The sequence below is a fragment of the Hyperoodon ampullatus genome (assembly GCF_949752795.1).
Source record: "Hyperoodon ampullatus genome assembly, chromosome: 8".
NCBI lineage: Eukaryota > Metazoa > Chordata > Mammalia > Artiodactyla > Ziphiidae > Hyperoodon > Hyperoodon ampullatus.
In genome coordinates, this window is record NC_136921.1 from 19,055,902 (window position 1) to 19,076,108 (window position 20,207).

At 60.3% G+C, this 20,207-nt stretch overlaps 1 protein-coding gene across 2 annotated transcripts; it reads left to right on the forward strand.

The window, feature by feature from the left end:
* Positions 1-948: 948 nt before the first annotated feature.
* On the forward strand, positions 949-20,146 carry OBSL1 (obscurin like cytoskeletal adaptor 1; the record flags this gene model as incomplete). Of its 2 annotated transcripts, XM_079710533.1 has the most annotated exons (21): positions 949-1,960; positions 3,513-3,782; positions 3,867-4,118; positions 4,284-4,586; positions 4,763-5,059; positions 6,330-6,602; positions 7,692-7,964; positions 8,606-8,878; positions 11,707-11,979; positions 12,746-13,021; positions 13,095-13,382; positions 13,571-13,846; positions 14,469-14,738; positions 14,878-15,150; positions 16,163-16,429; positions 17,280-17,392; positions 17,930-18,086; positions 18,256-18,417; positions 18,722-18,826; positions 19,134-19,403; positions 20,070-20,146. In XM_079710533.1, the coding sequence occupies 21 exons, from the start codon at positions 949-951 to the stop codon at positions 20,144-20,146; spliced, it is 5,760 nt and encodes a 1,919-aa protein (XP_079566659.1). The 2 variants fall into 2 exon arrangements, with proteins under 2 accessions (XP_079566659.1, XP_079566660.1); XM_079710534.1 differs by lacking the exons at positions 11,707-11,979; positions 12,746-13,021; positions 13,095-13,382; ... (8 more) ...; positions 19,134-19,403; positions 20,070-20,146 and adding an exon at positions 9,281-9,533.
* Positions 20,147-20,207: the final 61 nt, after the last annotated feature.

Consider the following 20,207-nt stretch of genomic DNA (forward strand, 5'->3'; position numbering starts at 1 on the left):
CGCAGTCCAGTTGCCCCTGCCCATGGCATTGAGACCTCCTATCTCTGACGTAGATGTCTGTGGCCCTGAGCCTTATCTCCCACTCCCGCCAGGAATGTGGGGGAGGGGCTGGCGAGGGCTTTCACCCCAAGTGACCTGACCCACACGTACAACCCCTCCCCGCTACACACACACACACACACACACACACACACACACACACACACACACTGAGTCACAACCCAACACCCAGCGCAGAGGTGACACCAGGTGGGGCAGGAGCCTGGAAGCTGGGGTCTGCCAGCTCCTAAAGGCGTTCCTTGTCAGGGAGACAGAGCGCGCCAGCCCCTCAGAGCTTCTGGGGCCCCTTTCAACCACGTAGCTGCTGGGCCAGTCCTGGGGGGGAAGGGCTGGGGCGGGGGCTGGAACTGGGGCTAGGGCGGGGGGCAGGTGGTCCCGCCTGCTCTAAACTTGGCCTGGAGGAGCGAGTCTGGGCTCTTGTCCTCCAGCTGTGTCATCAGAGAATATTTTGGGGATTGGCAGCTGCAGGCGCCTCTGCCACTCAGGCCCAAGCCTGGCGGGCGGCTGGGGACCTGGCGGCTGGAGGTGGGAGGGAGGAGGGGAAAGAGGCCCTGGCTGTGGGAGGGGGCTGGGAAGACTGGCTCTCCAGAGCAGGAAGCCAGGCCGCAGGCAGGGGAGGCTGAGGGGCCCCTCGCTGGGGAGGCAAACAGGAAGGACTGCCCCCTGAACCCTGGGCCCCGGCCCGGGAATCGCCGCCGCCAGAGCCGCAGCTCCGGGCCGAGGGTAAGCAGGCGAACCGGGAGCGGGCGGCCAGGGGAAAGCTCCGCGGGTCCCGGCTCCCGGTCCCCAGACGCGCCCCGCCTCCCGGGCTCCCGCCGCCGCTCCCGGCCTTCCCCCGCCGCTCCCGGCCTTCCCCCGCCGCTCCCGGCCTTCCCCCGCGCCGCCGCGATGAAGGCGGGCTCGGGGGACCAGGGGAGCCCCCCGTGCTTCCTGCGCTTCCCGCGGCCCGTGCGGGTGGTAAGTGGCGCCGAGGCCGAGCTCAAGTGCGTGGTGCTGGGGGAGCCGCCGCCCATTGTCGTGTGGGAGAAGGGCGGGCAGCAGCTGGCGGCCTCGGAGCGCCTGAGCTTCCCGGCGGACGGCGCCGAGCACGGCCTACTGCTGAGCGGCGCGCTGCCCACCGACGCGGGGGTCTACGTGTGCCGCGCCCGCAATGCGGCCGGAGAGGCCTACGCGGCGGCCGCCGTCACCGTGCTGGAGCCGCCGGCCCCCGAGCGCGAGCCCCAGCCTGCCGAACGCCCGCGGCCGCCGCCCGGGGCCGGGGAGGGCGCCCCCGTGTTCCTGACGGGGCCCCGGTCCCAGTGGGTGCTTCGGGGGGCGGAGGTGGTGCTGGAGTGCCAGGTGGGGGGCCTCCCCGCGCCGACGCTGTACTGGGAGAAGGACGGGATGGCGCTGGACGAAGTGTGGGACAGTAGCCACTTCTCCCTCGAACCTGGCCGCGCCGAGGGTCGCCCGGGCGCGAGCCTGGCGCTGCGCATCCTGGCGGCGCGGCTGCCCGACTCCGGCGTCTACGTGTGCCACGCCCGCAACGCGCACGGCCACGCGCGGGCCGGCGCGCTGCTGCAGGTGCAGCAGCCCCCCGAGAGCCCGCCCGAGGACCCGGACGAGGCCCCCAACCCCGTGGTGGAGCCGCTCAAGTGCGCGCCCAAGACCTTCTGGGTGAACGAGGGCAAGCACGCCAAGTTCCGCTGCTACGTGATGGGCAAGCCCGAGCCCGAGATCGAATGGCACTGGGAGGGCCACCCGCTGCTCCCTGACCGCCGCCGCCTCATGTACCGCGACCGCGACGGCGGCTTCGTGCTCAAGGTGCTCTACTGCCAGGCCAAGGATCGCGGGCTCTACGTGTGTGCCGCGCGCAACTCGGCGGGCCAGACGCTCAGTGCCGTGCAGCTGCATGTCAAAGGTACTGCGGCGCCCCCGGGCGGCCGGGACCTTGGGGAGGGGCCTCCAGCGCCCTCCCAGACCCTCCTAACTCCAGCCCCACTCAGTGTCCAGAAGACGGTGGGGGGTAAGGGAGGCTGAGTATTAAAATGCCATTTCCCGCCCACCTCCCAACCCCCAGGGATTCGGATTTAGTAGGTCTGCAGGGTACCTACTCCAGGAACTTCTTAGCAAGCTCCCCAAATGATTCTGAGGCAGATGGTGGAAAATCACTCTTAGATAAAGGGCTTTAAGGAATGATTCATGTACAGACCCAGAGGGACCTACAACTCCTCTTTGTTGTTTCAACCTCTTTGTTATTTCACCAACCTGTCCCCGGATGGAAATCCCATCTGGGGCCTCAATAAATAAGACAGATAAAAGGATCATTTTGTGGGTGTGAACTTCTAAATCCAAATTTATAACATGTACTTATAAAGTCAATCAGTGAGAACAAGGGGTCTATTTTATTGAATATACACATTTTAACCATACGTAACTGGGTCTAGTCTGTGAGCCCTATGGGGAAGGCCTAGTTGCAGGTGTCACATTGAGAAACTCCTGATTCGCACCAAAGGGAGAAAACTTGAGGGAGAAAAAAAATGCCTCACAATTTTTGACTATTCTTTCATTAGACTGCTCTCAGGTTTGCAAGAAGAAGAAGGTGAAGGAGAGGAAATTTATATATCAAAGTTGAGTCCCCAACAGTATTTAATAAATGCTTACATTGCTCATAAATAGAAAATTCAGGGAGGGAAAACACCCCAAACTCACACTGGAAGTTAAAGTTCTCCATAATAGGAGTTCATCACAACTCATGACATTATACCTTCACTAGTTATTACCCAACCTTTTCCCCTCAGAGGAAAAAAAGTTGGCAAATCTCCTGAGCCCTGCCTGGCACGCAGTCAAGCATGTGGCACCTGTGCCACAGTGGTGGCCTCTTGGGTACAGTTTGATGTGCACAAACTGGCCGGGCAGGGCTGAACTCTAAACCCCCTGAGGAGAGAAAAGCCCAACATGATGGCAGAGCTTCCCAGAGCCGCATGACAAGACAGACGTGCTTCCCCAGCAGCCCAAGTGAACCCACTGGCCGTTTCCATCATCGTGCTTTCTTTTTGTAAAATGCAGTTTTGAAAGTGGTTAAAGTACTTTCAAAATGAAATTCAACTCAAACCTTTGCAGAATTGTGTGTGGTGCCTGTGAAGGACCCCAGGGAACAATTTGAAAATCACTGATGTGGTCCAAGCCCTTCCATCCCTTTTTCCACTTTACGAGTAAAGAAACTGAGACCCAGGATCATGAAAATGACCTTGGTCAAGGTGATGTGGCTAGCGAGTGTCAGGGTCAGATGAGAATATGGGTCCCCTGACTTCCCTTCTGGGGGTTTCTCTGATTCCACAATGCCTGCTGGCACTGGGAGAAGAGCAAATGGCTGGAGCTAATGTGGGTTTAGGCAGTAGATGATGGGAGGAGAGTCTTTCTCCTGGTCGGGCCCTCTCCAGAGCCTTCTCTGGTCTCTCCCTTCTTCACAGAGCCTCGCCTCCGCTTCACGAGGCCCCTGCAGGATGTGGAGGGCCGGGAGCATGGGATTGTGGTGCTGGAGTGTAAAGTCCCCAACTCCCGCATTCCCACGGCCTGGTTCCGCGAGGACCAGCGGCTGCTGCCCTGCCGCAAGTACGAGCAGATCGAGGAGGGCACGGTCCGGCGCCTCATCATCCACAGGCTGAAGGCAGATGACGATGGAGTTTACCTGTGCGAGATGCGCGGCCGGGTGCGCACCGTGGCCAACGTGACGGTCAAAGGTCGGCTGGCCAGTGGGAGGAGGCCGAGACCAAGGCAGGCAGATGCCCAGACCCTGGGCTGACGGACTCCCATCCGTGTCTCAGGGCCCATTCTGAAGCGGCTGCCCCGGAAGCTGGATGTTTTTGAGGGAGAGAACGCGGTGCTGCTGGTGGAGACCCGCGAGGCTGGGGTGGAAGGGCGCTGGAGTCGAGATGGGGAGGACCTGCCGGCCACCTGCCAGAGCAGCTCCGGCCACATGCATGCCCTGGTCCTGCCAGGGGTCACCCGAGAAGATGCTGGCGAGGTCACCTTCAGCCTGGGCAACTCCCGTACCACCACTCTGCTCAGAGTCAAATGTGAGGGCCTGAAAACCCCTAGGCAGCCTCCTCAAGGGCTGGACAGGAGGGTCAGGGCTGGAAGGTGATCAGATGCCACAGTCTGGGTTGGCAAAGTGGACTTAAGGTCAGAGGGCTGTGGGAGGCTGGGGCAGGGCTCGGACGCAAACCCTGCCTTTGTCTCAGGCGTCAAGCACAATCCCCCGGGACCCCCAGTGTTGGCAGAAATGTTCAAGGGCCACAAGAACACGGTCCTGCTGACCTGGAAGCCGCCTGAGCCAGCTCCCGAGACCCCCTTCATCTACCGGCTGGAACGGCAGGAGGTGGGCTCAGAAGACTGGATCCAGTGCTTCAGCATTGAGAAAGCTGGGGCCGTGGAGGTGCCGGGAGACTGTGTGCCCTCCGAGGGCGACTACCGCTTCCGCGTCTGCACCGTCAGCGAACACGGCCGCAGCTCCCATGTCGTGTTCCATGGGTCTGCTCACCTCGGTGAGTTGGTCCTGCCAGCCCAGGCTGACAACCGCTGTACCCCAAGTCGCACCCTCCCCATCACTTTCCTCCCTTCCCTGGCCCTCAGTCCCTGTCCTGTTATATGCCTTCTACCTGCCAGTCGCTGCCCTCTGCCACCCCCCTGGTTCTGATGGCCGAACCCTGTCCCATCTCAGTGCCCACAGCTCGCCTGGTGGCCGGTCTGGACGACGTGCAGGTATATGACGGGGAAGATGCCGTCTTCTCCCTCGATCTCTCCACCATCATCGAGGGCACCTGGTTCCTTAATGGGGAAGAGCTCAAGAGTAATGAGCCAGAGGGCCAGGTGGAGCCTGGGGCCCTGCGGTACCGGATGGAGCAGAAGGGCCTGCAGCACAGACTCATCCTGCAAGCTGTCAAGCACCAGGACAGCGGGGCCCTGGTTGGCTTCAGCTGCCCAGGTGTGCAGGACTCGGCTGCCCTCACCATCCAAGGTTCGTGCAGGTGGGGACCAGGGTGGGCAGATAGGGTCAAGACACAGAAGTCCCATTAGCAAAATGAGGCAGATGCTATTGCTGCTTCTCACATCTGGGCCAGGAGAGTAAGGATCATCCATGGTGAGCTAGCTCAGATAGAGGGCTCAGTGATCCAGAAGTCCAGTTTCAACTCATGCGCAACGTATAGGGGACCCCTGGTTATTTTCACCAGCATCATATCCAGATTCTCTGGGGTACTTTGTGGTTTGCAGGATTCTGTCATGTTTGTCATCTCAGAGACGCAGACCTTGGCTTCTAGCCCCTGACTGCTTCCTGCCCTGTCGCGCAATGGCTGACGCTATCGGAGCAACTTTCTGTGTGCCAGGCACAATCCTAAATCGCTTTATATATGTTAATTAGCACAGTCCTCTCAGCAGCCCTACAGGATGGGTTCTTTTGTCATCCCATTTTACAAATGGGGAAACTGAGGCACAGAGAAGTTCAGTGCCTTGCCCAAAGTCACAAAGCTAATAAGTGCTGGTGCTGGATTATGAACCCAGGCGGTCTGGCTTCAGAATCACACTCTGCCACCTGGGGAAAGAGGGAAGGAGAGGGCATGAGGCCTCCCCGAGGACGGCAGATCTTGGTAGGGGTCTGAAAGTGCAGGGAACATGCTGGCATTTGCCATTGCACCATGGCTGGAGTTTGGCCAGTCAAGGAATTCCTCAGTGCTCAAGTGCAGGGCCTCGAGGTGGTTAGCTGCCAGCATCCCAGGAGGAGGACAAAGTGAGAAATAACCAGCACCCAGAGCAGCGTTTCTAAAATGCAGCCCAGGTTCACCAACATCAGAGTCATCTGGAGGTTGGTCTATAATGCAGATTCCCGGGCCCCTGCACGCTTGTGGGGAGGGGCCTAAGAATCTGCATTTTCAGCAGGCTCCCTGGGAATTCTTATGCACACTAAAACCACTGCTCTTAAGAATTGGTGTGTAAGCCTAAAATTTTTTTTTTTTTTTTTGGCTGCGCCACGCGGCCTGCGGGATTTTAGTTCCCCGACCAGGGACTGAACCCGTGCCCCCTGCATTGGGAGCACGGAGTCTTAACCACTGGACCACCAGGGAAGTCCCAGCCCAAAACTAATTTTTAAAACCAACAAATGCATCGATGGCAATCATCCGGCCTGATGTGCCCACCCCCCTACCCTGAGCACATACCCTGGAGTGGGGTGTTTATTGGGGTAGCAGAGCACAACTAGGGTGCCGCACGTGACCACACCTCTCCCCAAGCAGAGAGCCCGGTGCACATCCTGAGCCCCCAGGACAAGGCGTCGTTGACCTTCACGACCTCGGAGCGGGTGGTACTGACCTGTGAGCTCTCCCGGGTGGACTTCCCAGCGAGCTGGTACAAGGACGGGCAGAAGGTGGAGGAGAGCGAGTCGCTGGTGGTGAAGATGGATGGGCGCAAACACCGCCTGATCCTGCCTGAGGCCCAGGTCCAGGACAGTGGCGAGTTTGAGTGCAGAACGGAAGGGGTCTCAGCCTTCTTCAACGTCTCCGTCCAAGGTCAGGGACCGTGGCGGCCTGGGCTTCCCCCAGCTGAGGCTGACCCTGGGGGCTGTGCGAACCCTGCCGCCCTGGTCTGCCTGCTTGGGGGTCCCTTCCGAGGGGCCCTAGGGGGCAAGGGGACATGTTTGCAGATCACACTGCCCATGCACCACCCTCCAGCACACTTGGCCCCCATGTAGCCTTTGCTGGTGGGAAAGTGAGGGGGCCTCAATTCAATTAAGGGAAGGGAGGTGGGAGCTAACATTTGTTAGACACCTACTAGCCAGTTCCTTTGCTGTATACTTCAAATGTACACTTGCATTCAGTGCTCACAACTACGTGAGGGGCAGTATATCTCCATTCACAGATGAAGCAGCTGAGGTTTAGAGAGGTTATGCAACTTGCTCACGATCACACAGCAGCAAATACCCCAGCTGGGTTCACACCCAGGACTGCTTATCCCACTGCCCCAGGCGGCCAGGGTCAAAAGGAAGTTTTAGGTGCAGTGGTCCAGAGGCTCTCAGAAGCCAGTACCTGTCTGGCTGCTTCAGAACCACCCTGGAAGCCATAAGTGCATAGGCTCCCCCAGGCCTCCGGAGCCAGAATATCCAGGACAGAGCCTGGAGATCCACTCTGGGAGAGCAACTCAGGAACCACTGATCCAGCTCCATCTTCTCACTTTGAGTGGCCCCATTGCCAGAAGGTCCTCTGGTCCCTGCCTGAATGTACCCAGTGACGGGGAACTCACTACCTGTAGGGAGAGCTGCCCCACGGTATCACCACTAACTTGTTCCCACCTCTTCCCCGTCCTGCAATCAGCCCTCCGGGGGCTTCCTTGAAAAAGCAGCAAGTACGGCCCTGGTGTGACCTGTGACAGTGACCTCCTCTCAGCCTAGACAAAGCCCTCTGTGTCCCCAGCCAAGCCCCTCTGATCCTCTGGGAACTCACAGAGCACTCCAGTGCCATGTGATCTGTCACACCTCACCTGCCACGCCCCCAGTAGTCCGTGTCATTGCCCCAGAGCACCCTACCCCAGCCAAGCGGCCAGTGTGCACTCATGTCTCCTGTTTTGGGGTGTCTGCATGACCCCATCTCTGCTCCCCCCAGACCCCCCCGTGCACATCCTGGATCCCCGGGAGCACGTGTTTGTGCACGCCATAACCTCCGAGTGCGTCATGCTGACCTGTGAGGTGGACCGGGAGGACGCCCCCGTGCACTGGTACAAGGACGGGCAGGAGGTAGAAGAGAGCGACTTCGTGGTGCTGGAGAACGAGGGGCCCCATCACCGCCTGGTGCTGCCCGCCGCCCAGCCTCCAGATGGGGGCGAGTTCCAGTGCATTGCTGGGGACGAGCGCGCCTACTTCACCGTGACCATCACAGGTGGGGCTCCAGGCGGCCCACAGGAGGGGGACGGTGTGCCCTGCCCCTGCCTGGGCGGCTGGCACACTCCTGGGCCACTGTTCCCAGCCCCTGCTTCCCTTCCCCTAGCTTTCTCCCCAACCCATGCCGTGCACCCTGGGGTTCAGTCACCCGCAGAAAGTGCATTGTCACAAACACACCAGTCACAGCTACATCAGTCAAAGGAAAGCCTGCCTTCTCTGTTCTGAAGATCCTCCAAGGGGAGCTTTAGGGGTGGCAGTGCTACCACAGGGCAGGGTTTAGGGTGGGTGCGCCCAGGCACTAGAGGGGTCAGAAGGTCTGAGGCCTGCAGGAGACCCCCGCTCCATCTGGGCACCCAACCCTCCTCTCCCCAGTCCTACCTTTCGTATTGTCCCTGTCCCAACCCAGAGAATGTAGAGAGTTTCTACAGCCGAGGCTGACACCACAGTCCCCACTGTGCCACCGTGCCCCAACCGTGAGTGACTGTCCGAGCAGCTGTGAGCCACGGTCCGAGGGAAGACCCTCTTCTTCAGCACACAGCCCACCTTCCAGGAGTAGGGAACAGGCGTGGATCAGGTGGGGCAGCCAGGCACCTCGGCCCCAGCCCCTGATGCCCGGCCACAGCTGTCCCTGTCCTCCAGATGTCTCCTCGTGGATCGTGTACCCCAGCGGCAAGGTGTATGTGGCAGCCGTGCGCCTGGAGCGTGTGGTGCTGACGTGCGAGCTCTGCCGGCCCTGGGCCGAGGTGCGCTGGACCAAGGATGGCGAAGAGGTGGTGGAGAGTCCCGCGCTGCTCCTGCAGAAGGAGGACACCGTCCGCCGCCTGGTGCTGCCCGCCGTCCAGCTGGAGGACTCGGGCGAGTACTTGTGTGAAATCGATGACGAGTCTGCCTCTTTCACCGTCACTGTCACAGGTGTGGGCCCACCCCAGCTGCCCGCGGTCACCAGAGGACAGTCCTGAGCTCTTGCGGGAGCTGGCCACATAGCCCCTAGCTAGCGTGGGGGGGAGGGGGAGGGGGGCTGCAGGTGCATGGACCGGGGGCCCCTGCCCGGAAGACCCCAGGATCTGTGTTCGAATAAGCAGGCTCCTCCCCGGCGCCCAAGGCCAGGAATAGCTATCCTCCGCCGGCTCGTTTACTGAGCACTTTCTGTGTCAGTCACTGGGCCAGGTGCTGCAGGTCACTGGTGCGTATTGCAGACATGGTCCCTGCTCCCAGCTGCCAGAGAGCTGGGGAGGCAGCCGTTAACCAGGGGTCGCAAACGGGCAGTCCCTAGGGCCCCATACAGCCCACAGATATGTTTTGTTTGGCCTGCAGAGTCTTACCAAAGTCAGGACAGTTCAAATAACAACCCGGAGTTATGCGTCCTCTTGAAAAAGCCGAAGACCCGGCGCCTCTGGTCCCGCTTCCCCCCTTGGCGACGAACAGCTGGTGCTGAGTAGCAGCTGCCCCTGTAACACGGGGCCCCCATTCCTCTGTCCCACCCTGCCCGCTGTTCCTTTTTGCTCCCCCCAGACCACTTCAGCCACTGACCTGACCTTACCTGGCCCCCGTGGGCATTTGAGTTTGCGACCCCTGTGTTTAACCAATAAACACGCAAATAAATGTACAGCGACACCTCGTGACAAATGCTGTGAGGGGTGAGGGCTCAAGAGAGCAGAGCTGGAGGTCAGGGAGGGCCTCGGGGAAAGTCGGTCGCCGTGCCACCCGGGGTGGGCTCCGGACGGCCACTCAGCAGCCCACAGACGCACGCGCACACGTCCCTCCGGGAGTGCACAGACTGGCAGGAGAGCCGGGCACATTAGAGGGTCTCAGAGTGAGGGTTGCCGGGTGTTGTGATAAGGTGCGGTGGGTACCCAAAGCTGGGGGCTGCTGACCTGGTTGGCAGGCAGGAAGTGCCTTCAAAGTGGCCATTTGGAGCAGCGGCTGAGTTAGCTAAGTGGGGGTCAGGGTTTGGGCTGAAGGTCGGGGGAGAATGTTCAAATCGGGAAAGCACAGGATGACTCTGGAAGTGACGGTTCAGTGCCAGAAACTTTGGGACTGCAGCCCACAGCGCCAATCCCAGTGTGTGTGTGTGAGGGGGATGGGGAGGGTGGGACCTAGGCAGCTCTGGGTGGCACAGAAGAACCCACTGGCTGCACTGGAGCGACCATCCTGATGCTGGCATCATCTGGTTACCCTTCCCTGCCCCTGCCCTGCCCTAGGAACAATGCTTCAGCCTAGGCTTGAGCTACTTAGGGCCCCCCGACTCCCTGCACCCCAGATAGTGCAGCCTGAAGCACACAAGTCACAAAGCCGAAGAGGCCTTTCTGCACATATTCTGTCCCTTAGTGAATCCCTTCAACCTCTCCCGCCCCAAGCCCTGGCCAGACATAATGGCCGCAGACACACACATTCCAGCTCATAACTGGCCTCCCCGCAAAACTCCACATTCTTCATAAGAGGCTCACACAACACACCTTGCATGGACCAGGAGAATCAAGTCTGATGCCAAGCTGAGGGCCGCAGCTGTGCAGGCCCCCCGGCCCCATGGCTGCACCTTATTCTCACTCCACTGCCTCCATCACCTCCCCCACCACTCAGGCAGCCGCACTCTGCAATCTACTGGTGCTGCTGGGCCTCAGAGAACCAGCCTGCATCCTGTAGACTCTTAGAATAAGCCCAGTTAGGGAGGAGGCGGAGGCAAGGGCTGAGTGTGCACTGATGGGCACATCTGCCCGTACACGCCTCTGCAAAGACCTAGACCAGGAAGCTAGCAGTTCCCCAGCCCAGCCACAAGGGGGCCAAATGCTAAAGGAACACAAAAGTGTCCTGGAGACATGATTCTGGGAGACCTCCAAGGTACGTGAAATCATGGGCAGGCCCGGGCTCAGTGCACTGGTCACCACCAATATTGACATGGCTCCTTTCTGTGAAAGACTGACCACTCCAGAGAAGCTGGAGATGAACTCCTAGAAACAGCATTTAATATCCCTGGGGAAATCTTAGGTGTTGACAACTCATGCACAGATGCAAAATTCATTACTGAGTTTGCTGCAAGCCTTGGCTTGGAGTCCTTACCACTGCTTGCAGAGTCTGACCCTCCCTTTATCAGATGGTAGTTCTTCCTCCTGCCCTCGAGTAGGTATAGCCAGCTGTGACCATAAGGAAGTTGCTTAATCACACCATGCCTCAGTTGCCTCATCTGGGAAATGGGTATAAAATAATACCTACTCCTTAGGATTGCTATGAGGGTGTAAAGTGCTTATGACTGTTCCTGGAACTCTAGCAAGCTGTATATAAGTACTTGCTATTACGAATCTGCCATCCCTTATCCACAATTCTGAAATTTTAAAAAAAACTGCTCAAAATCAAAAGGCTTTTTGTAAGTTTGGTATTAAAAGTCATTTCAGTAAAATCTGAACTTAACTCTGTGAAGCTATTTGTACTTTTTAATTGGCCTGCTTAGGGTGAATCTATCTGTATGTTACACTGCAGAAATGTTAATGTGATTGATTATGGGGGGACCACAGTGGGGGCTGAGGGCAGTAGGTGATGTATGATAAACGCACCATTTCTGGAATCGGAAGCATTGTGGATTCTGTAGCACTTCTGGCCCCAGGGGTTTCAGAGAACAGATTTTGGACCTATTATTACCCTTATTACTCTTACAATTGTGGGTGACCGGGACTTCATGCTGCCAGATGGCTCCAGGGAGGCTGACAGTGAGTTTGTGACAGGCTGTGGTTGTCCCCACTCTGCAGAACCCCCGGTGCGCATCATATACCCCCGGGACGAGGTGACCTTGGTCGCCGTGAGCTTGGAGTGTGTGGTGCTGATGTGTGAGCTGTCGCGGGAGGACGCCCCTGTGCGCTGGTACAAGGATGGGCTGGAGGTGGAGGAGAGCGAGGCCCTGGTGCTGGAGAGTGATGGGCCCCGCCGCCGCCTGGTGCTGCCTGCGGCCCAGCCCGAGGACGGGGGCGAGTTCGTGTGCGACGCTGGAGACGACTCAGCCTTCTTCACTGTCACCGTCACAGGTGGGCAGTCTCTGGGACACCCTGGGGAGGAAAAGAGGCAGGAGGCTGAGGGACAGACACCCGACCCTCCCAGTTCTTGCACCTTCAGGGTCCCTGACTGCTGTACACGGCTCTCCCCTTGTCCAGCCTTCCGCCTCCCCCAGTCTCCTCATTCTGAGCCATTAGAGAGCCCTGACTTGCCCAAATCATACCAGGACAATGACTAGAGACCTGGTGGAGAGCCCAGCAACCAGGAGCACTCATTCATTCACTTATTCAGCAAATACTGACGTGCTCAGCACTGTTCTGGATGCTGAGGGCTACCGTAGTGAACCAAGGAGAGAAAACCCGTCTTTATGGAGCTTGCCTTCTCGTGAGAGTGGACAGACAGCAAAATAAGGAAAATAGATGGTTTTTCAGGTGGTGATCGGAGGCAGGCAAAGGGGATAGGAAGTGCGGGTGGGGTAGGGAGGGATGTGCACTGGGGTCAGATGTGGCTGTGAGTGTGGGTCTACCTCTTTTTTTCCCATGTGACCTAGAGCAAGTCAGTTCTCTATAAAGAGGCTTCAGGTGCTCAGCTATAAAGTGAAGCCAACATAGGGAGTCAGGAGTAGCTGAGAAAAGAGCTGCAGTGCGCTTAGCACAACACCTGGCGCCCAGTGAGTGCCCGCGGATTGTAGGTGGCACCGTTCCCAAGAGGTGCACTGCAAAGGGCTGAGAATCTAGTGGGGAGGCAGGTAGAGGCCTGCTGGCCGAGCCCACTCTCCCCTCTCTATCCACCCACCAGCCACTCCAGAGAGGATTGTGCATCCGGCGGCCCGCTCCCTGGACCTGCAGTTCGGGGCTCCAGGGCACGTGGAGCTGCGCTGCGAGGTGGCCCCGGCTGGGTCCCAGGTGCGCTGGTACAAGGATGGGCTGGAGGTGGAAGCATCAGATGCCCTGCAGCTGGGTGCCAAGGGGCCCGCTCGCACCCTGACCCTGCCCCACGCCCAGCCTGAGGACGCCGGGGAGTATGTGTGTGAGACTCGTGATGAAGCCGTCACCTTCAACGTCAGCCTGGATGGTGGGTGCTCCCGGCCAGCCAAGGTGCGGGAGGTGGCAGCATCACCGAGCTGATACCTCTCCTCTCCGTCCAGAGCCCCCAGTCCAGTTCCTTGCCCCAGAGGCAGCCCCCAGCCCGCTCTGCGTGGCCCCCGGGGAGCCGCTGGTGCTGAGCTGTGAACTGTCCCGGGCTGGCGCCCTCGTCTTCTGGAGCCACAACGGGAGGCCGGTGCAGGAGGGTGAGGGCTTGGAGCTCCAAGCCGAGGGCCCCCGCCGTGTCCTCTGCATCCGGGCTGCAGACCCGGTCCACGCAGGCCTCTACACCTGCCAGTCAGGGGCAGCCCCGGGGGCGCCCAGCCTCAGCTTCACCGTCCACGTGGCTGGTGAGTATAGCCCGGGCAGGAAGCCTGAGAGTCGCACCCCGAGACCCATGAGTCTCCCCCTTCTCTAGCACACCTGGCCCACGCCCTGCCCCACCGCTCTCGGTCCCTTTCCCCGTCTTGCCTCCCACTGCCCTCCTCCCAGCCCACGAGCCACTCCCTCCCGGTGACCCTCGGCTCTGAGCCCACAGAGCCCCCCATACGGGTGGTGGACCCCGAGGCAGCCCAGACGAGGGTTCGCAGCACGCCAGGTGGGGACCTGGAGCTGGTGGTGCACCTCTCCGGGCCGGGGGCCCCTGTGCGCTGGTACAAGGACGGGGAGCGCCTGGTGAGCCAGGGGCGGGTGCAGCTGGAGCAGGATGGGGCGAGGCAGGTGCTGCGGGTGCAGGGGGCCCGGAGCAGGGACGCCGGGGAGTACCTGTGCGACACGCCCCAGGACAGCCGCATCTTCCTCGTCAGCGTGGAAGGTAACAGTGCACCCCTCACGCCCCAAGGGCCACACGCCCGAGCCACTCTGGGCCCCCGTGCCCTGACCCCACCTCGGTGCCTCTGGCTCCAACCCATACATGCGTGACTGTTCCTGGGATGAGGGCTCAGGACTCCCTTTTCCAGGAACCCTCAAATAATAGGAGGGGCATGGACCAGTGGTTAAAAGCAGGGCTCTGGAGTCAGCGCCGCCCACACCAGGTTCCCATCTGGATTCTGCTTCCCAGTAGTTGTGTGACACTGGCAACTTGCTTAAACTCTCTGAGCCCCAGCTCCAAAGTGGAGGGACAGTGCTTGTCCTATAGGGCCGTTGTGACAGTTAAATGAGACAAATTGGGTCCACAGTAAATGACCTACTATTACTAGGGCATCAGAGAGGTGGGTGCCAGGCCAGCATTGGGCAGAGGTGGCTAGGAGTAGCAGGGCGTTGACCTCTTGTCCTTTGAAACACCTCATGGCTGACACACAGTAGGTCCTCGGGAAGGTTCTGTTCAATAACTGGAGGATGAGGGCCTGTTACTGGAGATGAGGGGATGAAAAGGGGATGAGGAGGAGGGAGGCGGAAAGACCCAGCCCACCTCACTGCCTGACCCCACCCCCCAGAACCACCGCCAGTGAAGCTGGTCTCGGAGCTGACACCACTCACTGTCCACGAGGGTGATGATGCCACGTTCCGGTGTGAAGTCTCCCCACCAGACGCCGACGTCACTTGGCTGCACAATGGGGCCATTGTCACCCCAGGGCCCCAGCTAGAGATGGCCCAAAATGGGTCAAGCCGCATATTGACCATGCGAGGCTGCCAGCTCGAGGACGCGGGGACCGTGACTGCCCAGGCAGGGGGCACGTCCACAAGTGCCCGGCTCCATGTTCGAGGTTTGGTCCTGATGGAGACACAATAGTCTTGTTCCTGAACCTATTCTCGCAGCCCCGGCCATAACAGGGGACAGATCCCTGAGAGGGAGCAGGGGGCCAGCCCACCAGGCTCCAGGGCCCCCTCTCTCTTTCTCCCCAGAGACGGAGCTGCTGTTCCTGCGGCGGCTGCGGGACGTGCGGGCAGAGGAAGGCCAGGACGTGTGCCTCGAAGTAGAGACAGGCCGAGTGGGTGCGGCAGGGGCCGTGCGCTGGGTGCGAGGTGGGGCACCCCTACCACCCGACTCCCGCCTGTCCACGGCCCAGGATGGCCACGTCTACCGCCTCTTCATCCACGGCGTCGTACTGGCCGACCAGGGCACCTACGGCTGCGAGAGCCACCACGATCGCACCCTGGCCAGGCTCAGCGTGAAGCGTGAGTGCCCCGTCTTCTCCTAACACATCGCCCGCCCCGTGGCACAGTCTCTCCTCACTGGCCCAGGGCCCCTCAGACCCCCACCGAAGTGCCCCTCGCCACAAGGCAAGTCAGCCCTGGCTGACCCCCAGGAGTGTGACCTGAAGCGACCTGCCCAAAGCAAAACTCTTCTTTTTCTAATGTTTTCTATTTACCTTAGAAATCCATGTGGATTTTGCATTCCATTTCGTATGTCCAAGTTGGCTTTGCTATAAACGTAAACCTTATACTCCAGAAAGACTTGCCGTGTTTATCCTTCAGTCACCTGCCCCAGGATACATGGGCCCAGCTGAGAAGCAGGGATGGTTGGCAAATAGCACCCACACCCCCAAGAGGGAGCCCTCTATTAACTGTGTGACCTCATGCAAATTACTTAACCTCTCTGAGCCAAGTTTTCTTTAAAAAGGGTCTTTGGGAACATTGATTGGGATAATATGAGAAATACCCACAGAGAGCTTGGTAAATGGTTGTTGGTGATGTGTATTCTCTTCTAATTTATTTCATTCATTTGATCACAATAAACCCATGTCTCAATGCTATTAACCTTGTATAGCTGGGGAAAGTGAGGCCCAGAGAGGTCAAGCAATTTGCCAAAGGTTACACAGCACACAAACTAGGTGGCAGGGTCCAGTCCTGGTGTGTCTGACTTCACATTCTGTGCTTCGTCCAGTGTCACAGCACCCCTCACCCAAACCCCTCACCCCCTAACCACACATCACCCCTTCATGTATCGCCTCTCCTGACCCTAGTAAAGCTCCTCTCTCCACCCAAGTCTGAATGGTTCTGCTCCCTTCTTCCTGCACCCTGGTTCTGAACTTTGTTCTCTAGGGCCTTACGGGGTTGGGTGTTAGGGGTGGTGCAGGCAGAGCCAAGGTGTGTGTGTGGCAGGCGGGGGGGCGGGGGGTGGGGACCCGAAAGCCCCACCCAGATTTGGAGCCCTCATCCTCCCTCTTCCCCCATCTCCTCCCACTAGCAAGGCAGCTAAGGGTGCTGCGGCCTCTGGAGGATGTGACCGTCATCGAGGGGGGCAGCGCCACCTTCCAGCTGGAGCTGTCCCAGGAGGATGTGACCGGGGAGTGGGCCCGGGGTGGAGTCCGGCTGCAGCCAGGGACCACGTGCCATATTCACGCAGAGGGCCGTGCTCACTGCCTGGTACTCAGTGGCCTGGGCCTGGCCGACTCGGGCTGCATCTCCTTCACTGCGGATGCCCTGCGCTGTGCAGCCAGACTCACCGTGAGAGGTGCGGCCTCTGGAACCGCTGCCTGCCTGCTGACTGCTCTGGGTGTGATTCTACCGATCCCACTACCCGCGTGGCCCCCACTGACCCTGTCCCAGTGTGGCCCTCACTGACCTCCCTGCCAGAGTTTCACTCCCCTGACCCTTTGGCCATGTGTGGCCCCAGTGAGTGCCCTGCCTGAGTGTGTCTCCACCAACCCCCCGTCCCAATGGACCACTGACTGTGTGAGGTGCTTGTGCCGGTGTGGTGTCTGTCTGCCTGACCATGGCCCTGCTGGCCGCTCTGAGTGTGAGCCCACTGACCACGCCTGCCTGCTGCAGCCCCTTCTGCCTGTCTGAGTGTGCCCTCTCACCACCCAAGTCCCAGCAATCCACTGACTATGCCAAAGGGTGACTCCATTGGCAACTCTGCTACAGTGTCCCCCATTTTGCTTGCAGCCCTGGTGTGTTCCCCACCGACCACATCTGCTCTAGGGTCCCCCCATTGCTCCTGTGAACCCGTGGTGTCACCCACTGGGCAGTATCTCCTGTCCATTCCAGCCAGTGTGGCCCCCACTGACCACGCTTGCCTATGGGTAACTCCACTGGCATCTCTGCTCCAGTTTCCCCTATGCCCCTCTAGCCCCAGCATGTACCCCCCACTGACCATCTTAAATGTGACCGACCCCCAGCGGGCCATTCCTACCCTGTTGACCCCTCTGATATCGCTGTGTCCCCCACTGACCAGCATCCCTTTTGGACCACTTTGTCCCAGCATGCCCCCCACTCACTGGTGGCCTCTGTTGATCAGCTTGTCTAAATGTGCCCACCAGTGACCCCTTGTGCCCAATGTGTCTGCCTTCTCCCACTCCCAGAGGCCCCAGTGACCATTGTGCGGGGGCCACAGGACCTAGAAGTGACCGAGGGTGACACAGCTACTTTCGAGTGTGAACTTTCCCAGGCCTTGGCTGATGTCACCTGGGAGAAGGTCAGAGCCCAGCCCCAGCCCAGCCCACCACGGCATCATAACAGCAATAACAACCCCCAACAGAAATAACTAATACTGAGCCATGCGCCTGGCACTGTTGCTAAGATTTACTCTACATTTAATCCTCTAGACCTTACAGCAGCCCTGTGAGGCAGGTCTTATTATCTCCATGTTATCTATAAGGAGACTGATGCGCCGTGGGGTGAAGTATTGCCCAGGGGCAGACGTAGAGCCCATATTTGAATCCAGGTTTCCAGATTCCAGGATCCACACGCATGGCTGGTATGAGCAGTACATGACTCTAGGCTTCCCGCGCCCGTGGCTCCCTTCTCAGCCCTAACGTCCCCAAAGGGTGACACCTTCCCAGTGAGACTCCTGGCGAGGTCCCGGAAGGCGCGGTACGGCCCTGCTCCACAGCATAAACGTGCCTCGAAAACGCTTGGCATAAACAGAGGGCGCGGCCGCCTACGAGGAGGGCAGGGGCCGTCTGTGCCCAGACGAGCTTTCACCGCGACCCTTTGCAACTCCCGCCTCCAGGACGGGCAGCCGCTCACCCACAGCCCTCGGCTCAGACTCCAGGCCCTCGGCACCCGCCGCCTTCTCCAGCTGCGACGCTGCGGTCCCTTGGACGCCGGGACCTACAGCTGCGTGGTGGGGATGGCCCGAGCCGGGCCCGTCCACCTGGTGGTGCTTGGTGGGTACCGGGCGGTGCCCGGGCGGGGCACTGCTGTGGGTGCGGGGGCTGCGGACCGGACTTGCCCCGGGGTCCTGCTCTGGGGCGTCTAAGGAGGGGGCGGGGCGGGGGCCGGGCACCGCCCCCTCCGCTCCGCTCCGCCCACCTCACGGCCCCGGCTCCGCCCCAGAGCGCAAGGTGTCTCTCCTCTCGGAGCTTCGGTCGGTGCGCGCCCGCGAAGGCGACGGAGCCACGTTCGAGTGCACCGTGTCGGAGGTCGAGACCACCGGGAGCTGGGAGCTCGGAGGCCGACCGCTGAGACCCGGAGGCCGCGTCCGCATCCGACAGGAAGGTCTGACCGACTTTCTACCCGCTCTGGCCCCTCGCTGCCCCGCCCTACCAGGGTAGTCCCACCTCCAGGTCAAATGGACCCCGCGCCACGGCCCAAGGAGCAGCCCCTCGATCTCTCCCTGGCCCCCAGCTCTGAGCCCTCGGTCCCGGATCTCCCCTCTCACCCCTCGGCATCTCAATTCCGCCCCGCCCAGCGCACATTTACTGCGTCCGAACCGACCCGGGGACCTACTCAGGCCCCACCCTCATCCCCGAACCCTCCCCAGAGGCGGCTCCGGCCTCGCTAGCGCCCCCTTCACCCCCAGGGAAGAAACACATTCTGGTGCTGAGCGAGCTGCGCGCGGAGGACTCTGGTGAGGTCCGCTTCCAGGCGGGACCCGCCCAGTCCGTGGCTCAGCTGGAGGTGGAGGGTAAGCAACTGGGGCATGGACGACCTGGAGTGAACACTGTCTCCCCCTGGAACTGGCAAGCTGGCGGCTGGTCCGAGGAACCCTACCTTCCCCACCCCTTCCTCCCGCGGCTCTCCGGGGGCGGATCACAGAGAGCAGTGCATTTCCTGGGGAGCAGGAGACTTTGGGCTGAGGGTAGAGAGAAACGGGGGTGGTGACATAGAGGTCTAAGAGCAGGAGTAGAGGCCACAGCGGGAGGGAAGATGCGTCTCTCCTCCTGGGGCCCTGCGTGTCCCTATTAACCTAAGCCCTCGTCCTCCGCCCCCAGCATTGCCTCTCCGGATAGGCCGCCGCCCCCCTCGCGAGAAGACAGTTCTGGTCGGCCGCCGGGCGGTGCTGGAGGTGACCGTGTCCCGCTCGGGGGGCCAAGTGTGCTGGTTGCGGGAGGGGGTCGCGCTGTGCCCGGGAGACAAGTACGAGCTGCGCAGTCATGGCCACACCCACAGCTTGGTCATCCATGACGTGCGACCTGAGGACCAGGGCACCTACTGCTGCCAGGCCGGCCAGGACAGCGCCCACACGCGGCTGCTGGTAGAGGGTGAGTAAAGCTGACGGGGCAGAGGTCAGAAAGGCAGGCCGGCTGGCCAGGGGTCTCCTAGGAGCTGGTGGGCTGAGACACACCTCCTGCAGGTTTTCCAAGACTTGGGACGGCAAGCTGCTTCTGAGATGTGTTGGAGGTGGGGAATGGGGAGGCGGGAGATCACAGCCAGGGCTGAGGAGAGGAGGGAGTCCCGTGTTCTCAACAGGAACCACTTGGTTCAGGGCAGCTGTTTCCACCTTTCTACACCCCTTCCTGTCAGAGCTTCTTCTCCTTACTCCCTCCTGCCTCTGGACCATGTTCGTCTCTCCTGAATGCCCCGTTTGTGCCCAAGTTCCGATCCTTCCCACCTACCAGCCTCTGGTCTGTGCCCCGCCCCCCCGCCTGTCCCTCACCCTCTCCTGCTCTCTGCCTAGCTGGCTCCTGCCCATCTCAGCAAGCTGCGCTCCGCCTGGGCAGAGGGCTTCTGCTAGTCCCACTTCTTTCCTCTTCCACTTAGGAGGTGCCCCCCTCCCCACCTGATCTCCTGTGTTCCCTTCAGGTGCCCACCTTCCCCACCTCTGACTGGCCACCCTCACTTTCCTGCCCCCGCAGACAGCCCTGACAGAGGCCTAGAAAGGGTGGTTCAGAGGGTGAGGGCCCAGCTCTTCCTGTGTGGGTGCCCAGGCTCTGCCAGGGGAGAGGAGTGCGGTGCCCACTGTCTCCCCAGCCCCACTCGCAGTCATTCCTCCGCAGGGAGCTAGGAGGACCGACCCAGGCCAGGCGGGTGCCCTCGGACAGCTTGGAAGGCGCATGCCCTTACCC